Source organism: Borostomias antarcticus, assembly GCF_949987555.1.
Source record: "Borostomias antarcticus genome assembly, chromosome: 1".
Lineage (NCBI taxonomy): Eukaryota > Metazoa > Chordata > Actinopteri > Stomiiformes > Stomiidae > Borostomias > Borostomias antarcticus.
This window is the reverse complement of record NC_140234.1, coordinates 32,298,382-32,319,360: the sequence shown is the minus strand read 5'-3', so window position 1 is coordinate 32,319,360 and position 20,979 is coordinate 32,298,382. Positions and strand designations below refer to the sequence as shown.

Below are 20,979 nucleotides of genomic sequence, written 5' to 3'. Positions count from 1 at the left end.
AGGGAATCCAGCGGCACTCCGCTAGTGACAGATTCTGACAAATGTGTCATTAAGGTGACAAAGTGTAAAGCAATGGAGGCTTGTGTGATTGACTTGTTATCCCATTATGAGGCTGTTGCAGAATTAATGGCTGCCAGGGGAGGTGGGCTTGAAAACAGAGCTGGCAGTTTTAACGGCTTGGTGCTGAGTTACGACAGGGAAGTTTACAAACGAAAAAGGGGAGAGAGAGAGAGGGGGAGAGAGAGAGAGAGAGAGGCAGAGAGAGAGGGGGAGAGAGAGTAAGATAGATAGAGAGAGGGAGAGAGAGGGGGAGAGAGAGAGAGAGGGAGAGAAAGTGAGAGAGAGAAGGAGAGGGAGAGAGAGAGAGAAAGAGAGATCTTCACTACCGCCTGTTCTGGGCTGAGGGTGAAACGGAACCAGCAGCAGACCAGGGTTTTATAAGGGTGTTCCCTGTCATGCCATCTCACTCTGTAAATCTAATGATTTATTACGGCTTAAAAGCCCTTCTGCTTATTTTCCCCATAGGCCTGGTAAAAGACCACAGCATCACGGAACACAACAAACACCGCATTCATAAAACACCTCTCATACACAGACTAAAAGATCTAGGGGCTGAGCATGCCATATTATTAGTATATTCTATACGTATATATATGTGAATGTATATGGGCCCAGTGCTCTGATGGGACACAGACAACACGAGAGCAGGTCCAACTGGTTTTCTAATGAGGACAGCTAAGAGTCTACATTCCCCATGTGCACATGCCCCAATGTACAGAGCCATCACACTGGGAGCTCTCTGGTTAGAGCCAGGGGGCAGAGAGGGGTCTCTCTCGCTCTCTCTCTCTCTCTCTCTCTCTCTCTATCTCTCTCATTCTCTCTCTCTCTCTCTCTCTCCTTCTATCTCTCTCATTCTCTCTCTCTCTCTCATTCTCTCTCTCTGTCTCTCTCTCTCTCATTCTCTCTCTCCCTATCTCTCTCTCTCTCTCTCTTTGTCAGGGCGGCGGGGTTGGGGGGGAGAGGGGTCGTCCGGAGGATGAAGCATGGCTGAGGGCCTGTGAACAGAGACTTATCCCTGAATGACTGTCTCGTGGAATCGGTCCTGCAGGGCTTGTGTATGAACTGTCATAATCTAGTGTTGTGTTTGACAGGGAGCATTCAGATTGTATGCATATTTTGGAAGTTAAAAATGCTGAAAACATAACATAAACCCTAAGGCCTTTTTTTTTTACCAGCTACAGTAGCTTCTCAGCTATTTAAAAGTCAGGGTTATTTTTTATAACAAAGCTTCCCAGTGTTTTGCTCGGCCCTTCTCTCCATGAGCAGGTAGGTGTTTGCTCCGTCTCCAAGGCTGGAATCACACCAGGGAGGATTGTGGGAGCTCTGTTTTCCACCCTGACTGCCCCTGTGAGCTGAGGTCCTGACCCCATCTCCAGAGTCCTGAGCACCGAGCCTAGCCCACAGCCCCATTTAACACACACATACACACATACTCACACACACACACAAACACGCGCACGCACTCACACACACGCATACTCACATACATACGCACGCGCACACACACACACACATGCAACTTCCCCCTCGGATCAAGTATCTATCAATCTACACACACCGATACTGTCAACTCCAAGTGAAATAGCTGCAATCACACCTCTCAAAGCATCCTCAAGACCTGCTCAGTTTGTTTGTGTTACCTGTCTTCCTGAAGTCTTACTCACACACACACACGCACACACATGCACATACACACACACACACATACACACCCTTCTCCCTGTACTGTGGTTATCTCTTTACATCGCTCCATCTCTCTCCTGAATTGGGTTCAACTGTCGGGTGATTGTATAGTGAAACATGTGGTACTGGACTTGTGGTCCTGTCACTCAGTGTAATAGCATGTCTCTCCCTCTCCCCCTCTCTCCATCTCTCTCCCCCTCTCTCCATCTCTCTCCCCCCCTCTCCATCTCTCTCCCCCTCTCTCCATCTCTCTCCCCCTCTCTCCATCTCTCTCCCCCTCTCTCCCCCTCTCTCCACCACTCTGCCCCTCTCTCCACCTCTCTCCCCCTCTCTCCCCCTCTCCCCCTCTCTCCATCTCTCTCCCCCTCTCTCTGCCTCTCCCCCTCTCTCCATCTCTCTCCATCTCTCTCCCCCTCTCTCCACCACTGTCCCTCTCTCCATCTCTCTCCCCCTCTCTCCGCCTCTCCCCCTCCTCTCTCCACCTCTCTCCCCCTCCTCTCTCCATCTCTCTCCACCCCTCTCCCCCTCTCTCTCCCCCTCTCTCCATCTCTCCCCCCTCTCTCCACCTCTCTGCCCCTCCTCTCTCCATCTCTCTCCCCCTCTCTCCACCTCTCTCCCCCTCTCTCCATCTCTCCCCCTCCTCTCTCCACCTCTCTCCATCTCTCTCCACCTCTCTCAATCTCTCTCCCCCTCTCTCCACCTCTCTCCCCCTCTCTCCCCCTCCTCTCTCCCCCTCTCTCCACCTCTCCCCCTCCTCTACAGGAGCTGATTCCAGAGTTCTACTACCTCCCCGAGATGTTCGTTAACAGTAATGGCTACCACCTGGGCATGCGTGACAACAGGACGATGGTGTGTGATGTAGACCTGCCAGCCTGGGCAAAGAATCCAGAGGACTTCGTCAGGATAAACAGGATGGTGAGGAAGCAGTGTGGCGATTCGTCTTCCTGTATCGCCCCCGCTGTTTTAAGGGCCGGCGACTCACGGATGCGCGGTATCTTTCGGAAGTTACAGTGCGATACTGTTGCATGCTGGATTGAATCAGCTCTCTGCTCGTAATTAAAGTGTACATTTATAGTCGGTCTGTTTAGCTCTTGCCTCAGTGCTTTTCTCAGCCTTCACTCTCCTACAGCCTGGTTTTAGCGGACATGTGTTCCTACTGTACAGCCTGGTTTTAGAGGATATCTGTGTTCCTACAGCCTGGTTTTAGAGGACATGTTCCTACAGCCTGGTTTTAGAGGGCATGTTCCTACAGCCTGGTTTTAGAGGACATCTGTGTTCCTACAGCCTGGTTTTAGAGGACATGTTCCTACAGCCTGGTTTTAGAGGACATGTTCCTACAGCCTGGTTTTAGAGGACATGTTCCTACAGCCTGGTTTTAGAGGACATGTTCCTACAGCCTGGTTTTAGAGGACATGTTCCTACAGCCTGGTTTTAGAGGGCTTGTTCCTACAGCCTGGTTTTAGAGGGCTTGTTCCTACAGCCTGGTTTTAGAGGACATGTTCCTACAGCCTGGTTTTAGAGGGCTTGTTCCTACAGCCTGGTTTTAGAGGGCATGTTCCTACAGCCTGGTTTTAGAGGACATGTTCCTACAGCCTGGTTTTAGAGGATATCTGTGTTCCTACAGCCTGGTTTTAGAGGGCGTGTGTGTGTGGCTGACGTATTCATGCAGCATCTAATAAAGTGCTCTGCTCAATACTAACACAATCTGCTGGTGACCTGAGGGAGGTCTCCAAAGGACGGAGCGAGTCAGTGTCCCCAGTAATGTTACCTAATGCCGGCCTCATCAATCATGATTTGCCTGTGAGTGGGGCAGTGGGTGAGGAGGGGCAGTGGTGTGTTTTAGCTCAACGTAGGCCGGCTCCAGCCAGACCAGTACTCACCGTAGGCTATGGATACTACACACGCACACACACACACACACGCAGACATACACATAGACATACACACGCAGACACATGCTCACACACACACATGCAGACATACGCACACACAAATGCATACACGCATACCTTAATGTGCACTAATGCCTTAATGTGCACTAGTGTGCAATAACACGCACAACAACTATGCGTGAGGTTATTATTACAGCACACACAGTGTTCCACAACAGAGAAGTCGCTGGCGCACCGCTCCGACAAGCCCATGCATGCATGGCGAAACTTTTTGGTCATGCAGGCTGCGAGGGTGTAATCTATGGATGAAACATCTGTAATCTGGACCACGCCGAGCCGAGGACAGTGCTGCAGTGTTTTGAGGTGAAGGGGCGTGGCCAGTGGGAACACACTTGACCTTTTCAGCGGGACTGACGGCGCTGGGCGGGGAGGCTGACTCGCAGAGGTGACCTTTCACCCCCAGGCTGGACTCACGCTGCCCGGTCCGCTCTGTCAGCCAAACACGCACGCACGCACGCACACAATCACACACATACGCACACACACACGCACGCATGCACAGACGCACACAATCACACACACACACGCATGCACACACGCGCAGACACACACAGCCAGGTGGGGGGATGGGGGGGGGGGGGGGTCCCTACCTCAGTGTACTGTATGGCAGAGGGCATGCTAGGGATGGGGACCACACTGGACATGTCTCATCGCAGACAAGGGACTACTGACGCAGCCTGCTAGGTGGTTGTTTTGTGCTGCTAGTAGATAGTGTTGACGGCACACTCACTCCTAGTCCTGCGCCTCCATTTCTGTCTGCCTTTGTTCTTTTCTCTTCCCGACTCTTGCATTCACTGTTTATTCTCTCTCTGTCTCTCTCTCTCTCTCTGTCTTTTTCTCTCTCTGTCTGTCTGTCTGTCTCTCTCTCACTCTCTCTCTCACTCTCTCTATCTGTCTCTCTCTCTGTCTCTCTCTGTCTGTCTCTCTGTCTCTCTCTCTCTGTCTCTCTCTCTGTCTCTCTCTCTCTGTCTCTCTGTCTCTCAATCTCTCTCTCTGTCTCTCTCTCTCTGTCTGGCTCTCTCTCTCTCTCTCTCTGTCTCTCTCTCTGTCTCTCTCTCTCTGTCTCTCTCTCTTTAGCCTCCCCCCCTCCCCCAGCTCCCATCTTTGCATGTGCCACTTTCAATTGGAGTGACATGCCCTGTGGCTAGCTCAGCTTCTGTGTGCTGGAGCTTTCTTTGTCTGTAATGGCTGCTGTTCTTCCTCGCGTGAGAGACAGAGTGTAAATTCCTCCAGCGAGGTCTACAGTACGTCGAGCTGCTAAAACCTTCGGGAATTGTAGTCACGAATGAGAACAACAGCACAGCGAAACGGCCGAGGTTTGCGTAGGTATTGTGTAGTAATCTGTGTGAAGATAATGATCAACTGAGGTCTTATCTAAAATCACCCCTCATAAGACTCCCCTAAGAAATCTACTTCCCATTTTGTACGCAGTAGTGGTTTATCAATGGTGGTCCGCAGACACAAAAACACACGCACATGCGCACACACACACACACACACACACACACACACACACACACACTTTACAACAAAGATCCCTTTTAGTATAAAAACAGCTCCCCACATCTCCATGCAAAAGATAGCAGGCCATTATTTTTAATAGATAGAAATGTGATATCTGCTGGGGCTGCATAGTCTCCCCGGAGGCTGCTATCAGAGCACACTTTATATTTGGATTTCCGGCTTCAATAAAACTGTACTGTGATATAAGCACTTTAATGCGTGTGTACTGTTTATCTACACGTATGTACATTATATTATGTTGGGTTATGTTTCTGTATGTGCACTGTGCTGTACACCGCTGTACACACCGGAACCCTATTGTATTTGTGGATATTACTATTATTATTGTTTATTTTTATTAGTATTATTATTATTATTATTCTCCATCTGACTCTGAAGCCTGACTTCCTGTGGACAAAAAATCACCAAACATTGCAATACTGTACAGTTACTACAAATTCTCGCTCAATAAATGTCCAATGTTCATGAAAAATCAGGGCAAAATTGTCATGACATGATAGATGTAGTGTGATTTTTTTTAATCTCAAAAATTGAATTTTTGAAAATGTTTAATTCTGTCCTCTGAAACCAACACTTCGTACAGAGAAAACTACACTACCCACAATCCAACGCAAGCTCCACCAATCGGAGACATCGTTGTTGGCAACGCTACCAACCCCCGCCGAGGATTACAATGACTAAATTGATTGATTGGCCACTGACTGAGCACACAGCTGCTGAAGTTAATGTTCAATTATGAAGAAAAACAAAGAAAACCTGTAAAAAGAAATACACATATCTCATCCCACATCAATTAACATCAAACTTGCTACACTGGATCTTCAGACTATCATTCACAAACTCATTGACCAGATTATTGAATTATCACAATTGGTCGTCTTTAATTGTTGTTGTTTTTCACCTCTAATTGCCGTGCTCTTCTCTCGCAGGCCCTGGAAAGCGAGTTCGTGTCGTGTCAGCTGCATCAGTGGATCGACCTTATTTTCGGCTACAAGCAGCGAGGCCCGGAGGCGGTGCGGGCGCTCAACGTCTTCCACCACCTGACGTACGAGGGCGCGGTCAGCCTGGATGGCATCGCCGACCCCCTGCAGAGAGAGGTAGGCGTGCAAATCACCCCCGCTTCGCCGCGGGTGCCAAGCGCATCCTCCCGCCCACCCCGCCGTAACCACGGTGTATACCGTGTGTGACTTCGCCTGCGTCTCTCCTGGCGTGAGGGGCGTATTGTACCCCTGGAGTTCAGTGAGAAGCATCATCAAGCCAGGCATTGTTACCGTGCGGATGCTACCCATGGGAGAAACCGGCCTGTAGCTCCTGAGTCGTTTTTTGCTTCCCTCTGGAATATGTAGGGTTGGGACCTAAGCCCCCCCCCCCTCCCCCATTGCTATCTGTAAAGCGCATTGTGTTGCCTCTGTGTATGAAATGCGCTATACAAAAAAAAAAAAGATTTGATTTGATCTGATTTGGGAATAAGACTATAGGACTGTTTGTCTCCTGATTACGTTACTGTATAATAGGCAGGACAAGGCAAGTGTATTTGTATAGCGCATTTCAGCAACAAGGCAATTCAAAGTGCTTTACATGAGACATTAAAAACATCAAGACAAAGTGCAAGAAGCACATAAAAGGTCATATAAAACGAAATAATCTCTTCCCCCTTTGGGGCTCGGCGTTTAAAAACCCCCTCCCTCTCCTCCTCCAGATCAATGTGCTGGAGTGTCTTAAGAGTTGTTTGATTAATCACCCAGGGTCACCTCATGAGTAAGCAGGGGAGCGGGTCCTCTCATTCTAAACAAATTAATTGGGCTGACTGTGTATCCACTGGTCTCTTCAGCGGTCGTAGTTGTGAATAGCTTAATTGCGGAGCGTGCGAGGAGGAGGAGGTGGGAGGAGGAGGAGGAGGAGGAGGCAGAGACTGCGGCAGCAGCAGCAGCAGCTGGTATGCAGTGTGGTGCCTTCCTGTGTGAGCTCTCTCCCTGTGATATCTACCATCTGCTGTCTGAAAACAAGTCATTTATATACTGTCACTTCCACGGCCGGCTTTATTTATCAAGTGACCGCTATGCAAATCGCACGTGAGCACATTTTGGGAGGTCTAATTATCCAAAAATTTGGAAAAGCCTTGGTTTTCTTTTATTATTATTATTATTATTATTTTTAAATCATTGTGAGCATTGTAGACAATGGGAAATGATGTTGTTGTTTTTTTCCCCAGCAGGTCTGGGGTTTTGGAGCTGTCTGCCTCTCTGCCTGCTATGTTACCATGACTGTGGTGTTTGTTAGCTTCAGATAAGTCAACCAACAGCTCATATTGGCTAATTTTGGACAGGTGATGCTGTCTTCATTGCGACGTGCCTTTCTGTTGGGAGTAGACGTTAGCTGAGCTAATAGCAACTAATACGAATGACAAATTAATATGCCTACCTTTGCTTATATTTCCAAATCTGAATCTATTGCAGGTGATTCAGTGTCTTTATGTAGAAGGGTAAATTACAGACTGAATACTTAGTACTCAGTATAATAGGTTCCGACTAATAATGCAGTCAAAAAATGACTTATTTTAGATAAATGATTTACAGTGTATACAGTAGTAAAGTATCTGATGTTATTGACCTTAGTTGACGAGTGTTTACAGTGTTGTGTCCGAGGGCAGTGTCACTGCTGCTCCCATACAGAGCCGGACAACCTTGTGGCCGCCAGAGCCAGAACAGAGCCAGAACAGAGCCAGAACAGAGCCGTCAGAGCGTTTGGTCGGGCCGTGCTGAAACACCACGACCGGACCGAGGACGCTCAGCTATATTGCAGTAACCATTCAAATGATGGCGTTAAATGTCAGGAAACGGACAGGTCTGAATAGAGACGGTTCCGCTCGCGGTCCAGACGAGGCGACAGCACCGGCGGCGTGACTCTCGGGAGGCTGTGCGCGGCGGGGCTGGGGACGAGATGGCCGAGGGGCAGACAGGGTGACAGCAGCTCCGCTGGGCACGCTGCCGCAGTGGCAGCCTTGCACCGTGATGTTTGTCCTGACAGTCATCTTGTATAGGAAAAACATGACAGCAGCCCCCCGATACAGAGCCTGCTGTGTCGCTCTGATGTTAACAGACAAATTATGCATCAGCGTGGGGCTGTTTGCGCTCAGCCTCCGGAGCCTGCGCAGTCCAACGGCTCCTTTTGCCGTTTACTGTGAGGACCAAACACAGAGGAAGAACAGTAGCTGGTAGCATGGTGATGACTGTGGCTTTGAAGCAACTTACACTCAACACTCATGGTCTCACAATAGTCACCTTGATATGGTACAGTAGCAGCACTATTGCAACTGTTTAAACGGCCGGCCCTGACAATGAGAAACTTACAGCAGCAATATGTTGAGGCTCCCTTTTCTACTCAAACACAGGCGTTAACTTCGAGTTCACACCCGCGAGGCTATCTTTTGTAGAAAGGGATTAAAACGCAAGCAACCCGTGGAGGCTTATCTCAAATTAATTTACACCGGCACGTCAGAAGGAGTCAGGACGATATTCAAAGCGAATTCTGATGAGTCACAAACGGAAACTTGGTTCCATAGTTGCCTACACTGCAAACTATTGGGCTGTTGCCTAAACCACAGCTTATGTAACGTTTTCTGATTGAGGTGAAATCCGGTTCATAATTGTGGCGCCCTTAGCCACAGGTGGGGTGAGTCAGCTCGATCCCACGGTGCTTAGCGGCCCAACAGTTGGTCCTGTCTGTCTGTCTGTCTGTCTGCACACACACACACACACACCCTGACAGAGCTGCTGCGCCGACGTGTTGCATGACCAAGCTCGGGGACGGCGAGGTCTCCGTGGCGCTTCTGTCACCGGCGTGACAGACATACCTTACAGACAAGCAGACAGACAGAGCAGTACCTACCTCACCTCTGCGGCTTCGCTTCCAAGCCAGGAGGGAGGAGGCATGACTGACTGACACGCACGCTGTTATGATGGATGTTTGGTGCTCACCCAAGCACGCCGTTCGTTGCTGCAAGGGAGAGCAGCAGATGGCTTTGGCGATAAGTGTCACTTATCAGCCAAAATGCAGGGCCTGAAGTGGCTCCGACTAATGAAGTGTCTGTTAAGTGTTCCAGATCCCCGTTGGAGATAGGTACATTTCTGACATACGTTCGGGAGGAACAGCGCAGAAGCACCTGAGAGATATTGACGCGTCTTGATCGTCCGGGAGCAAGCACGCTGCTGAGATAACCTCCAAAAACCCCTCTCTTTCTGAACTCTCTCTCTTTTTTCTCTCTCTCTCTCCCTCTCTCCCTCTCTCTCTCACTCTATCTCTCTCTGCCTGTGGGAGTAGTGGAGGTTCGAGTCAAGGTCCTCTCAGAGAACCAAAAACAGAGATTTCCCTGGCTCGCTCTCCTCTTCGGGACTCTGAAATAGAATGGTCAGAAGAAATATGGTGATGCTTTCCACATGGCCCTCGCCTTCTTTCAGATCTTTGTATCAGATTTCCTTATTTGAACAGACGCCGTGACCCTCACCCCAAACCTAACCTTAAATAGCTATAATGTGAGTTGGTTATTACTTGACAGACTGCATTGTAAAGTGCCGCTGACTGACCCTTAATGGTTGCCAAATGTGCTCGCCGCCGCCATCGCGCGGAACGACCGCTGGCGGCGTCCCGCGGCCGGCCACCTTCTCTCCGGTGCCGTGGGAAGTGACCCCGGGCGAGCGTTGCCGGCCTGTTGTGATTCAGTGTCGGCCTCCAACCCCGGAGAGCGCCGGTCTCCCTGGCCTGGCGTGCGCTAGCCGAGAGAGGGGGGCGTTGATAGTGAGCGCTGTGTACTGGGGGTGGGGGGGTGAGGAACATTCCATCGTGCTCGTTCGCCGTGATGGACGTCTACAAGCCCCCCCCCCCCCGATAGTGGAGGTGGCTCCGGTCACATCCATCACTCCTGCTGTGGAAATGACCCCCCCCCCCCCCTCCCCAGTCTGCTTGGACAGCTCTCCGTCCTCCGCCAGAGGAGGGGCTTACGTCAGAGCCGACAGCGGTCCTACTGTGTTGATTCAATCCCAACGCCAGTCGATTGTGTCGCTGTTGTCTTGTCGTGTGCCCTGCGCCTCTCACGTCCGTTATGTAGGCGTTTCGCTGCTCGAGACGCTCTGTCCCCTGTTTGTCCTCCCAGCTAGCGCTCTGTCCCCTGTTTGTCCTCCCAGCTAGCGCTCTGTCCCCTGTCTGTCCTCCCAGCTAGCGCTCTGTCCACTGTCCCTCCCCCCAACTAGTGCTCTGTCCCCTGTCCCTCCCCCCAACTAGCACTCTGTCCCCTGTCTGTCCTCCCAGCTAGCGCTCTGTCCCCTGTCTGTCCTCCCAGCTAGCGCTCTGTCCCCTGTCTGTCCTCCCAGCTAGCGCTCTGTCCCCTGTCTGTCCTCCCAGCTAGCGCTCTGTCCCCTGTCTGTCCTCCCAGCTAGCGTAGAAGCCGTGTTTGATCAGAACCCGCACACCTTCCGCCCCTCCTCCTGCACCCTGTCTGCCCTATTATTTTTGGTATGTACACAAGTGTGTGTGCGCGTATGTGTGTGCGTGTGCCTGTGTGTCTGTGTGTGTGTGCGTGCGTGTGTGTGTGCGCGCATGTGTGTGTGTGTGTGTGTGTGCGCGTGTGTGTGCGCGCGCGCATGTGTGTGTTTGCGTGTGTTTCTCCCTTTGTTTCAGGCACAATAAGATGTGAGGGAGCCAGGCTGCCGGTGTGTCACTCCAGGTTAACGTTTGGGCGGCGTGGGCCCCTGAGCCTGGAAATGGGAACGGTTAACTGAAGCATGTTAATAGGAAAAGGCTTGTCTCTTCCATACTAACACTTGGATGACTCTGCGGGCTGTGGGGGGAAGGGCGGGAAGGGGAGGGGGGTGCAGGCGGATTGGGAGCGCGCCCCTAACCCCTCCCTCCTCCGAGGCACGGCTGAGTTAGGATTTGCTTGCATTGTCAAGTAACGCATTGACCCATCACTTTGATGCATATTGACTGTGACAGCGGCTCCTCTCTCTCTCCTCTTTCTCTCTCTCTCTCTCTCTCTCTCCCCTCTCTCTCTCTCCCTCTCTCTCTGTCTCTCTCTCCTCTTTCTCTCCTCTCTCTCTCCCCTCTCTCTCTCCTCTTTCTCTCTCTCTCCTCTCTCTCCTCTTTCTCTCACCCCTCTCTCTCTCTCCCCTCTCTCTCTCTCTTTTTCTCTGTCTCTCTATCTCTCTCTGTCTCTCTCCCTCTCTCTCTCTCCCCCTCTCCCTCTCTCTCCCTCTCTTTTCTCTTTCTCTTTCTCTCTCCCCTCTCCCCTCTCTCTGCCATCTCTCTCTACATGTATCTCCCCCCTCTCTCTCTCTCTTTCTCTCTCTCCCCCCCCCCCCCCCCCCTCTCTCTCTCTCTCTCTCTCTCAGGCCATGGAGGCTCAGATCCAGAGCTTTGGACAGACGCCATCTCAGTTGCTTATCGAGCCTCATCCCCCTCGCAGCTCGGCCATGCACCTGGTGAGAGTAGCGGGCATGATGGGAAATTTCTCCCGTCTGTGTCCCTGTCAGTGTGTGTGTGTGTGTGTGTGTGTGTGTGTGTGTGTGTGTGTGTGTGTGTGTGTGTGTGTGTGTGTGTGTGTGTGTGTGTGTGTGTGTGTGTGTGTGTGTGTGTGTGTGTGTGTGTGTGTGTGTGTGTGTGTGTGTGTGTGTGTGTGTGTGTGTGTGTGTGTGTGTGTGTGTGAGAGAGAGAGAGAGAGTGAGTGTTGATACATGAAGTAGGACCAATCACATCTCTGTGTCAAGTGGAGAGTTGGGCTTATTCCTCAGGTCGTCATCCACAGCTCCTCCATACAATCTTCCTATATATATTTATGTATAATATGTATATATTATGTATATATTCATGTATATATTTATCTTAGCAGCTCTAACACTACTTTAACACATACTGTAGTGTCTTCTTTAAACATAATCCGACTGTTGCGTTAGCAAACGCACTCCAGTGAACTACAGTGTGGCAGTTGTGACCACTGCCAATTCCCTCTGTCTCAGTGCTGTAGAGCAGAGGTTAGACTGCTCTCTACTGGCCCCTCCAGGGCCCCTCTAGACCAGAACGCTCTCTACTGGCCCCTCCAGGGCCCCTCCAGAGCAGCACGCTGCCCTGGGCTGTCTAATCCATGTAACAGGCCGGCCTAGCCCTCATTATCCTCAGCGCTGGCTAGGGAGACGCTGGGGGAGCTTCCTCAGCCCACTCTCTCTCTCTCTCTCTCTCTCTCCCTCTCTTCTCCCTCTCACTCTCTACCTGACTCTCCCAGCAAGAGCCAAGTCAGGTCCCACTGAGACCTTTTAATTCAGTCACTCTCTCTGTCTCTCTCTCTCTCTCTCTCTATCTCTCTCCCTCTCCCCCTTGCAACGCGTGTGAATCTCTCCGGCTCCTTAGTAGAACCTGAAATACAGTGTGTCGCTAACGCCATGCTGCAGATGCCAGACAGATAGAGTGGGTGTAGCCGTGGCTCACCGAATATAGCCAGTGCTCTCTGCTGTCCCCAACACAGCGACGGCGACGGTCGCTACACCGAACCATATCTGGCCGTAGCCTAAACGCCGCAAGAGCCGTTTCGATTGTTACGCCGAAATACCTTGTATTCCACACAGCAAAGCTGATGATGTGTGTCCCCCCTCTATCTATGCCCTCCCTGTACATACTGTATCACAGATGGATCATCTCCCCTTGTGTAGCATGTCCCATCTCCGTCCTCCATGTGTCCAACCTTTCGTCTGACCGGCCCCTCGTCCAGGGAAGGGGGCTCTCTCCTCCCCCTCCTCCACCCCTGGGCGTGCGGCTCTCCACTTGTGTGTGTGTGTGTGTGTGTGTGTGTGTGGGCGCCGTGTTTTACCTCCAAACCTCCACACTAATGGCCTCTCTCTCCATTCTGTCTCCTCCTCCCCGTCTTCCCATTACTCTTCCTTCCTCTCCACCTCTCCTTTGGTCTCTCCCTACCTTCCTCCTCCTCCTCCATCCTTCGCACGCCATTTTTTTTCTCTCTTCTACTCAATAGTGTTTCCTTCCGCAGAGTCCCCTCATGTTCAAGGACCAGATGCAGCAGGACGTCATCATGGTGCTGAAGTTCCCGTCCAACTCGCCGGTCACTCACGTGGCGGCCAACACGCTGCCACACCTGGCCGTCCCCGCCGTGGTCACCGTCACCTGCAGCCGCCTGTTCGCCATCAACCGCTGGAACAACACCGTCGGTGAGCGGACCACCGCTCGCACGTACACACACGCACGCACACACGCACACGCTCACGCAGATGCACGCAGAGCGCCACATGCCCTCGTAAAAAAACAAAACAATGGCGTGCCACGCCACATGTGCTGCCTCCCACCTCTGCTGTGGCCCTGTAAAAGCGCTTCGTACCAAACCCCGCGGAGCAGGGACACACACTCCCAGGTAAGCCAGCGAGTACATGTTCCCACTCAGGCATGTGTGAACAACACTACCCACAAAGCTCCTCCCCGGGAACGGGCCTCACCTCGGGGTCAGGGGGCCAGAGCAATGGTTACTGGGAAATTAGACTGCAACCGCCTCGCATTCTCCTCACACTTGGCCATCTGTCACCTGAGCTCACAACTGATCTCGGGACCAAAGAGTTGGAGCGGCGAGGCCGGCCCGGGCGCCCGGACACTAATGAACGCAGCTGCGGCGCCATCACTGTCCTGTTGGAGGACAAAATGTGGTCCGGCTTCCAAAACTAATGACGATAACGAGGCCTCCGTATTTTCAAGCATGTTGCTCTGCTCTCAGAACTGTGGTTTCTGCCCCACAGGCCCTCTCTGGGGTATAATAGTTCCAGTCAGTTTGACAGTCTGAAAAAATAAATCTACAGGCCTCATGGAAATCTCGCTGGACTTCCAAAGCTCTCATTGCCTGTGAGAGGTCATGAACCGGCCTTGGCTTTGACAATGGAGCAGGTGTGGGTGGGTGTGCTCCGTGTGTGTGTGTGTGTGTGTGTGTGTGTGTGTGTTCTCATTCATGTGGATCACTGATATCCTCAGTGACACATCCTCAGTGATGTGTGTGTGTGTGTGTGTGTGTGTGTGTGTGTGTGTGTGTGTGTGTGTGTGTGTGTCTGTGTCTGTGTTTGTGTTCTCATTCATGTGGATCACTGATATCCTCAGTGATACATAAGTCTCATTGTGTGTTTGTGCGTGTGTGTGTGTGTGTGTGTGTGTGTGTGTGTGTGTGTGTGTGTGTGTGTGTGTTGCCAGGTCTCAGAGGAGCGCCTGGATACTCCATTGAGCAGGCCCACCACCTGCCCATAGAGATGGACTCTCTGATCGGTGAGTAGGAACTCCCAGAGATGACCCTCAATCACATACTGTACTTCGAGCTAGGCTTCCATTCTACTATCGATTGAGTCACATACAGCAGTCAAACTTATGGAAAATCACAAAAAGCATGTCAATCTACTGTACGTAAAAGCGTACATCAGTTATTTGTTTGATAATGAATCATTTGTTGCGACCTTAAGATGGTTTTGACTGATGGACGTGTTGATTGATGTGACGGTTCCGTCCTCCTGACAGCCAGCAACTCCGGGACGAGCAAGCGTCAGATCACAGACCTGGTGGACCAGAGCATCCACATCAACACACACTGCTTTGTGGTTACCGCCGACAACCGCTACATCCTGGTCTGTGGCTTCTGGGATAAGAGCTTCCGGGTTTACTCGACTGAGACGGGTACGTTACACAGTAGCACGGTATCAGATATTTTATTACAGTACACTCAAGTTATTAATCGGATTTATCAATGTTATTAGTGTTATTAACATGTATTAATATGTATGTTATTAAGAGGTTATTCATAAGATTTACAGAGTGTTTATCAAGGCCTTAGTTTAGATGTCAACACTGGACTGGAACTGGATTGGCTTATTGGCTTAGTTCCTGCCTGCCCCAATCGACCCTGCAGGCAAGTTGACCCAGATCGTGTTTGGCCACTGGGACGTGGTGACGTGTCTGGCCCGGTCCGAGTCCTACATCGGGGGGGACTGCTACATCGTGTCCGGGTCCAGAGACGCCACCCTGCTGCTCTGGTACTGGAGCGGGCGACACCACATCATAGGAGACAATCCCAACAACAGTGAGTGAGAATTCACGCATGCACGCACACACACACACACACACACACACACTGGCATAAAGGGAATATTTTTTAACAGCTTTTAGTTCTGCAAAGGAACCATGGCGTAAATCACATTTAAAATTCAGGACATGTGCTGTACTGAAGCAGTCATTGATCAACCCCAGAAAAGCCCGGGTTCCACTTCTGAAATGGAATAATGTGGACCCTGAGAGACCGGTGGAGGATAGTTTATCAGCACCAGTGCTATGATGTATTAGTGTGACTCCCAGTGTTAAAAGGTGTGCCGCTTTCAAGTGGAGGACTCCAGATGTCTCAGCATTCAACAGGGCGAAACCCGGTGTGTGATTTCTACCGCTCAGCTCGTTACTTCCTCATTCTCGCTGATTATTTGTGTTCAAAACAATTCATCAGGGCGCATAGAGCAGCAGCCACTAGCGATGGAGGCTTCAAATGCTGAGAGAGGGGAATGGGGGGAAAAAAGGTGTCCCATTCTGTGTGTGTGTGTGTGTGCGCGTGTGAACGCGTGTGTTTGTTGGCACGTGTTGGATGCTCAAGTGTTTCCACTGCTTTAGAGGCCCTGGTTAAGGCGTGAGTGTTTTCTAATTAACTTCACTGAGGCTCAGACAGTTAATTAAGAATTTCAGCTTGGTTGCCTCCAATTAGCAGGGGGCGAAAGCACTTGTGCTATTGCAGGAGAAAAACACTATTCACGTGATATTCACACTCCTGGTGCTTACAATGCCCCTTCCATGAACAAAAGAAAGGCTAAGTAACATATCCATCCAACATATACAATACATCCAAGATATATCTGTCGTCTTTCAGGGGAGAAATGTGTATTATTTAGATGAATAATAAGTAAGTTGGCCTCGTGAATTGTTCTATTTTGATGTCCTTTGCACAGATTTAAGGCCCTATTCCACAGGCTTAGGCAGTTTTAGAGAGTTAATGATAGCTATGATAGGTAGCTATGAACTGATCTAATCAGCCCGGAAAACACAGATAGCGTTGAAGTCTCTCTCTCTGTAGTACACAGATAACGTTGACGTCTCTCTCTCTGTAGTACACAGATAACGTTGACGTCTCTATGTAGGTGAGTCTCCCTGTGTTTACGGCTGTCCCAGCCTCTACGCTGACGGCTGTAGGTTGTGTGAGTACGCGGACCAGAAACAGGCCTCTGGTTGTCCGCCCTGTGGCCTAAACGAATGATAATTAAAATAACCAGCTCAGTCTCCCACCCCCCCCCCCCTCACAGCCGGCGCACCTGTGTGAGAGGTCATTTTCGCGGGGTAATTGCGTCGCTCGGCTACCGGGGGTCCCAGGGGTAGGGGGAGGGCGGAGAGGGCCTTGGCGCAGGCTGATTGAATCTTTTGTCGGGTAGGTGAGCTGAGCTAGGCGCCCGGTCCCCACGGAGGCCGTCTCTGACGGGTCCAGCGCAGCCCCCCTCAGCGCCGGGCTGCGGGACTGACAGGCCCCGCTCAGGTCCTGGTCTCGGAGGGGCCCCAGCTGCATCGATCGCTGGCCGGGGTCACTGGCTGGACTGGCCTCCTGCAGCCTGCAGATGTGAACCAGGGAGAGGGACAGATGGGGGGCAGGGGAGGGGGTGAGGCGGGGGCAGGGGTACACATCACTGGGGTCTGACACCTGTCCACATTACTATGTATCACCATGGTGGACACACAGCAGGTTTCGTGAACAGTGAAGTAAATCGATAAAAAGTCAAGTTTGTATTTTGTATTTGTATTATGCGTGTTTCGTATGCAGGGCTCCCTTAGGAAAGAGATGTCTGCCTCAAAGGACTCCCTGCATAAATAAAGGTTAAATAAATAAACAAGCCAAATGCAGAAACGTGTCTCTCTATGGCTGTTTTTAGACTTTCCTCCATGTATTGATCTCCTGGCTCCTGCATGCTGGTGCTCTCAATTCCACTGAGCTCTGCATTATGCTGAAGGGTTTATTTATTCTATTTTCTCTGCTTGGCTTACAGTGTGACATTTAACACCATGTCCTCAAGAGCCTACTGAACCATAGGGGAGAATGGACCCAGTTATATTGCTCTCTCCAATCAGTCGTAATGCTCCGGACTTTATAAATCGAGAGTAACTGATGCTCATTTCTCACAGCTAGACTGATTCACACACAAAATCGAGAGTAACTGATACTCTTTTGTCATAGTGTAGCTAGACTGATTCACTCACAAAATCCAGAGTAGCGGATACTCATTTCTCACAGCCAGACTGATTCACACACGACACAGACACCTGCTTCGGCGGCGTTGTAAGGGGCGTGTGTTCCTCAGCTGTCGCGTCTGAGGCAGGGGTCGGCTCCAGGTGCCGTGACACTCCCCTCACTAACCTCTCCCCCGGCCGTCATCAATCATGTGACACTCTGGATGGAATCAAGCGGCCGGCCTGCCAGCGCGGGACAGCCCGCCATTTACATGACAATTAAAAAGGGCCCTCGCCGCAAGCAGATGTGTGTCACGCTCGATACGTCGGTGTTCCATGTTTTCATTCCCTCATTAAGGCTACGGTGGTCGTTCGGAACGTTCAAATCTGGATTCCGGAATGCGTGCTTTCAGTTATGACAAGTCATTACCACAGCTCGCGCTTTGGTTTGATCCCCTGTGTGTGTGTGTGTGTGTGTGTGTGTGTGTGTGTGTGTGTGTGTGTGTGTGTGTGTGTGTGTGTGTGTGTGTGTGTGTGTGTGTGTGTGTGTGTGTGTGTGTGTGTGTGTGTGTGTGTGTGTGTGTGTGTGTGTGTGTGTGTGTGTGTGTGTGTGTGTGTGTGTGTGTGTGTGTGTGTGTGTGGCGGCGTTTCCAGGTGACTACCCAGCTCCGCGGGCGGTTCTGACGGGCCACGATCACGAGGTGGTGTGTGTGTCGGTCTGCGCCGAGCTGGGACTGGTCATCAGCGGAGCTAAAGGTCAGTGTGGTCTCTCGCTGTTCCCACCTGCTGTCCCCCCCCCGCTCCTGCACAGAGATTTCTCATTATTCTAGAGTCGGCAGCTTCTTGTAAAAGTTCTTGTAGAACTTGTACCTGTAAATCAACACGCCAAAGTGCTTCTTGACATGTCTGTCATATCATATCTTCACTTGGCACAAGCGTCCTCTTTAGTCATGATCAATATGGATTATGGCTGTGATATGCTGGCGGATGTCACATGTACAGTAATGTTATGACTGCACAAATCTAACTTACATATCTAAACTAGGACGGGATTGTTATGTCACATGCTACAGTAGGCATAGTCTCAGAGATTCAGAGACGGAGACAGACTCTTGGTAGGTTATATTTATTCAGGTGTGTGTGTGTGTGTGTGTGTGTTGTATCTCGGCAGAGGGTCCGTGTCTCGTCCACACCATCACAGGGGACCTGCTGCGGGCCCTGGAAGGCCCGGACCACTGCTCGGGCCCTCGCCTCATCTCCGTGTCCAGCGAGGGCCACTGCGTCATCTGCTACGAGAGGGGACGCTTCTGCAACTTCAGCATCAACGGCAAACTGCTGGCCCAGATGGAGCTCAACGACTCAACCAGGGTAAGACGGCACTCAAATACTCTTGTCCAGGATGTGGTCAGAATATTGACCCTTTATGCACGGCACATGACCTCGTATTCTGACCTCTGTGATGTACATTACCCCCCCAGGCTGTCCTGCTCAGCAGCGACGGTCAGAACTTGGTGACAGGAGGGGACAACGGCGTGGTGGAGGTGTGGCAGGCCTGCGACTTCAAACAGCTCTACATCTACCCTGGCTGCGACGCCGGCATCCGCGCCATGGACCTGTCACATGACCAAAGGTCGGGCCACCCTCGGCGCGGGAAACCCAAATGACAGGAACAATTGTGACATCACAGTAACAGTAGAGCTTGACCATCACAGTACAGTAGAAATGTGTGGCGTTTGCCTGTAGGTAGGTTGTGATGAAATGGCGGGCGTAGCCGGTGTGACGGTGCCCACCCGGGGAAATGAAGCGTTTGGCAGAGCTTTGTTTTTCTTTAAATAGAAGCTGCGCACCGGTTGCCATAGAGACAGCTGTATTGCAGGGGAGGGCTCTGAGAACGCACTTGCCTCGGAGCAGTACAAAACCGTGGCGCACACAATCGACCAAAGCGCACACACACACGCACATACACACACACACACACACATTGCACATAGGCATGCAGCAGCAGTGTATAGGCTATGAGATATCCACTCCCGCTAGCCAATAATGTGGAGGGACTGTGGAGAGCAGCACAGTGGTTGGGTTGTTTCATGTTTCATGGGTCTATTGATGTCATCATGTGACCCTGGCCTGGCAGCCATGGGGGAGGATAGTCTGGCTCCACTCAGCGCCCACAGACGCGCTCCCTCTCCGCCCAGCGGTGTGAGCCTGCCCTGGCCACAGACGTGGGCTAGCATTAGCGCAGCACCATTAGGACAGCCATGACTCATCTCCACCAGCTTGTCCCCAGAAAGGTCCACAATAACGGCCTTTCATTCACGTCTACAGCGAAGTTAAGCAGTTTTTTTTGTGAAGTTTACAGTGAATTTATGCAGTCCTCAAGAGTTCCACTGCACGAATTCACCTTAGCGCCATGAATTAAAAAGCCACGGATTCTACCCTCAAAAATATCCTGTAGTATGTTTTGAACTTCCTGCCCCTAATGGTGATATAATGATCTCTTGATAAAATCTTATTTGGGGGAAAGCCTTCATTTAGTTAGGGGTGGGAGATGTAAAATTGGACTGCAGTAGCACACCAGAGATCCCATGTTTTGAACTCCCTGCGTGTCCAGACAGCTGTTTCGCTGCGGTCATTGTGGCTCCGAGGAGCCCTGAGGGTGCAGCAGTGCAGGACGATCCTATGAAATCAGCTGCTTCCACACATACCAGGGGCCCACCAACACAGGGGCCCCAGTGGCCGCAGATGGACACAGGGGTCAATGGTCCTCTTGAGCTGTTAGAGGAGCTTCATGATTTACTGTCACAGCCTCTCGGTGACCTTCTGTTCTGCTTCATTCACTCATCTTGGCCTTTTAACAAGCAGCCATTACACCATGAAACACTGCGTGCCAACAAATGCTGTAGGCATTAGGGCATGGACTCACACACACAAACACTTTTACAGTGTTGTAACCATGGGTCAAATGCGGTATGGAAGATGTTTCATAATTACTCTAAGCCTAACAACGTATAATAGATGTAGGAGATAGTTGTAGTTATTTCAATTGTGGGTCTCATTCTCTCAAACATTCGCCCATATTTCAGTCAGTGTATGTCCATGTCCTTTCAGTATGTCTAGCGGTTGTTCATGTTGCTTGTCCTTAGGACTCTGATCACCGGCATGGCGTCTGGCAGCATCGTGGCGTTCAACATCGACTTCAACCGCTGGCACTACGAGCACCACAACAGATACTGAGCGCGAGCAGTGACGGGCAGCGCCAGCGCCAGCCAGGGAGACAGCTGGTTCGGTCGGACCCAGCCAGAGGGCCCTGAGACACGGGCAACAGGAGGAGGGGGAGGATGGAGACCGGAGGGGAAACGGAGAGATGAGAAGAAAACAGATGAAAGTGAAAGCGATGGTGCTGGTTAGACTTGAGCATCTGGCCTCTTGGGGAGCATGGCCTGCTATCCCACTAGCGCCAAGCGCCTGAGTCTCGCTGGTGTTTCAG

General features: G+C 51.1%; 1 protein-coding gene across 2 annotated transcripts in view; it reads left to right on the top strand.

Annotated features, from left to right (window-relative positions):
• Positions 1–20,726, top strand: part of nbeab (neurobeachin b) — a gene marked incomplete at both ends in the record, with an annotated part of 276,067 nt that extends 255,341 nt beyond the window's left edge. For both annotated transcript variants that reach the window (XM_084443780.1, XM_084443779.1), the window contains 11 exons: positions 2,506–2,658; positions 6,149–6,316; positions 11,603–11,692; positions 13,234–13,426; positions 14,445–14,516; positions 14,763–14,918; positions 15,151–15,321; positions 18,147–18,248; positions 18,664–18,860; positions 18,971–19,122; positions 20,636–20,726. In XM_084443780.1, coding sequence (XP_084299906.1) covers positions 2,506–2,658; positions 6,149–6,316; positions 11,603–11,692; positions 13,234–13,426; positions 14,445–14,516; positions 14,763–14,918; positions 15,151–15,321; positions 18,147–18,248; positions 18,664–18,860; positions 18,971–19,122; positions 20,636–20,726 — 1,545 coding nt within the window. The remainder of the gene's footprint in view (positions 1–2,505; positions 2,659–6,148; positions 6,317–11,602; positions 11,693–13,233; positions 13,427–14,444; positions 14,517–14,762; positions 14,919–15,150; positions 15,322–18,146; positions 18,249–18,663; positions 18,861–18,970; positions 19,123–20,635) is intronic.
• Positions 20,727–20,979: the final 253 nt, after the last annotated feature.